The sequence below is a fragment of the Impatiens glandulifera genome, chromosome 4 (genome assembly GCF_907164915.1).
Source record: "Impatiens glandulifera chromosome 4, dImpGla2.1, whole genome shotgun sequence".
Classification (NCBI taxonomy): domain Eukaryota; kingdom Viridiplantae; phylum Streptophyta; class Magnoliopsida; order Ericales; family Balsaminaceae; genus Impatiens; species Impatiens glandulifera.
In genome coordinates, this window is record NC_061865.1 from 37,056,313 (window position 1) to 37,059,110 (window position 2,798).

Genomic DNA, 2,798 nt, shown 5'->3' on the forward strand with positions numbered 1-2,798 from the left:
CTGGCCGGTTCCAAAAATTAACTTACTTAATTTTTCTATCAATTTCTCCCTTTTTGATTATTTAGAATAAATATTCAAAAATTGTAATGTGTGGCCGGTTTAAAATTAATCTACTTAATTTTTCTATCAATTTCTCCCTTTTTGATTATTTAGAATAAATATTCAAAACTTGTACTGTACGGCCGGTTTTAAAAGACTTGTGTTTGAAGAAACAGTGTTTCGAAAGCATATGTTTGAATTTTCCAAAAGTATATGTTGAAACTGCCATAAGGAATAACATAACCAAATTCCGAGTCATAATTAAACATAAGTTGTTTTTGACGAAAATAAAAAGATTAGGGCTTGGATGATCCCCCCTTGTGAAACTCTTTTTCTTTTTCAAGTTCCTTTTCCAACCGTCTTCTTTCCTCGTCTTCTCTTGCCTTCCATTCTCTATCACGACGTTCAGCATCAATCAGCACTCCGGCCCATACACTTGAGTGGCCGGTACCCCTTTTCTTGAACCCAAAATTGGCGCAAACCGGTTTTGGTGGTGGAGGCGGTGGAGCATTAGAAGGTCTGAAGCTTGGAGTTGAGGGTGAGCCTGCAGTTGCCCTTCTCTTTCGCCGGTTAAGTTCCTCAGCATCTTCTTCTTCTTCTTCATCAAGCGGTTGCGCATTTATCACGACCGGTACAACTGTTCTTTGTTCTGCCCGCTTGATCACTTTCTTAACTGTGCTTCGTTTTTTCTTATTCCGTGTATCCATTGAGTGGGACGATTGAACCAGTGGAAGTTCCTGGATGTTGGCCTGTTCCTCCTCGGTAAACTTTTGAGCGAGTTCAAAATCTCTTTCTTCAGTCTCCTTCTGGAACCGGACCCTTTCAATTTCTTCCTCTTGCATTTTCTTGGCGGTTTCAGCGTCTGATTCTATTTGTGTTTGGGTTGTACTGACCTGGGCTTTGGACATGTCCTCAATTTGGATGGTCATTGCCTGCAGCATGTCTAGCAATGGAGCGGTTGCGGCTTGGACGGACTCGACAATCATGGTTTTAACTGAGGTCTGCATAGCTTTGTCCATCATGGTCTTTATAGAGTTTGACTTGTTATCTTCAGCCGTTGCAATTCTTTCGTCGGTTATGGTTTTAAAATTTCCAAGGCATGAGTCAACTGTTTCATCCACCGCTTGCTTGATTTGATCAATTTTTCCGGAGCTTTGACTGGTTGAGATGATTCTTGTTCCAGGTTTTCAGTGGTTCCGGATGTCTCTCCGCCTATATAGAATGGCTTACTTTGATATAAGTCGGCATTGTTGAGTTGGCGTTGGCAACCTTTCCTCCACTGCATGTCAAAACGATCAAGATTTTGTACAAGCTGTTCCCGTACCACAATAAACAGTTCGGCCATTCTCATTTCAATCAGGTTTAGCGTCGATCCTTTAGTTTCTTGAAAGGCATTCTCTACTGCCTGTAACCGAGCGTTTTCAAGGATTACTGCAGTTTTGCTAAAAGTAGGTTGAATAAGGTTGGTGTTAGCTAACTGAAGTGCCCTCTCTTCCAGCTTGATGAGCATGTCCCAATGCTTATTACCGCTCAGAGCTGGAGCCATGTCGGATAATTTCGTTTCACATCTGAGCTTCACCCACAAGATGTATGGAGCTAACGCATCAGTCGCACCTTTGTTCATGTCTTGAATAAGTTCCTCGAAGATCTCATCTTCTTGTTCTGCGGTGAAGAGGACCTCGTCTCCGATTATGGTTTCTTGTTGAGGACCGGTTTGCAGCGTACCTTGTCCGGTTGCGATTGAATCTTCAATAAGGACCCCTTTGCCTTTGTTGACCTGAATAGAAACTTCAGGTATTGTGGCTGACTGGTTTTCTGGAGCTGTCTTGCCCCCTGCGGAACCGGAAGGTTCCTGTTCTTCAAAATTTCCCTCCTGAGCCGGAGGTGTAATCTTTGTTGTATTGGCCGCTTCTTCGGCCGGTTGAACTTCTGTCTGATCAGGTATCTCAACCTGATCAACTGGCTTCCGACGACTTGAAACATCGTCCTCTTCGGTTTCCTTTGTGATCTCTTGGACCACATTATCAATTGCTTCTGAGGTATTCAAGCCCACATTGGCTGTAACCTCATCAATCCGTTTACTTGGTGATTTGGAGGTTTTAGAGTGAATGCTTACCTCTGCTTCCTCCTTGGAAACGGACTTGTTTTCTTGGCTCCCCGAAGATTCGGTTTGCCTTGGAGAATAGGATGGGACAGGAACGGGAATAAAAGTGTTGATGGGAGTAGGTTGAAAGACGTCTGCGGTTCTTTCTGGTGGATTGTCCGAGGAAAGCGTTTTCTCGGAGTCCGCCGGTTTCTTTGAACTTTTCTTCGCAGCTACCTTCTTCCTCCTCTTTGGTTCTGGAGAGGCTTCGGTTTCAATAGCTTTTCTTGCCGGTTTCTTCTGTCTAGTTTCTTCCTCAGCCGGAACCGAGGAACTGGCTCCCTTGGACGACTTCGTTCTTGAGGACTTTGGCTTGATCGTTTTCTCCGGTTTTTCGATCATGGACTCTAAATCAAGAATAGTGGAGATTGGAAGCGGTTTACCTTCACCCAGTTCCACATTGAGGAACTCAAGGATTTTAACGATCTGCATAGCATAGGCCTGCACCCGGCCATCTTTCTTTATCACCATCTGGCAGAATTCTTCGTAAATAACGTATCCCCAGTCCACCTTGTCACAGCGGACAATAGCCAACAGCATTCTGAGTTTCAGTTTCGTTAGGTTGTCGAAATTACCTCCCCTTCCCTAGATTGACCGGGCGATGACAGTCAACAAC

General features: G+C 44.1%; 1 protein-coding gene across 1 annotated transcript; it reads right to left on the reverse strand.

The window, feature by feature from the left end:
* Window positions 1-335: 335 nt before the first annotated feature.
* LOC124935083 (regulator of nonsense transcripts 3B-like) lies at window positions 336-1,058 on the reverse strand. The gene has a single exon (XM_047475543.1). It carries the CDS (start codon window positions 1,056-1,058, stop codon window positions 336-338), a length of 723 nt encoding a protein of 240 aa, XP_047331499.1.
* Between the last annotated feature and the right edge of the window lie 1,740 nt (window positions 1,059-2,798).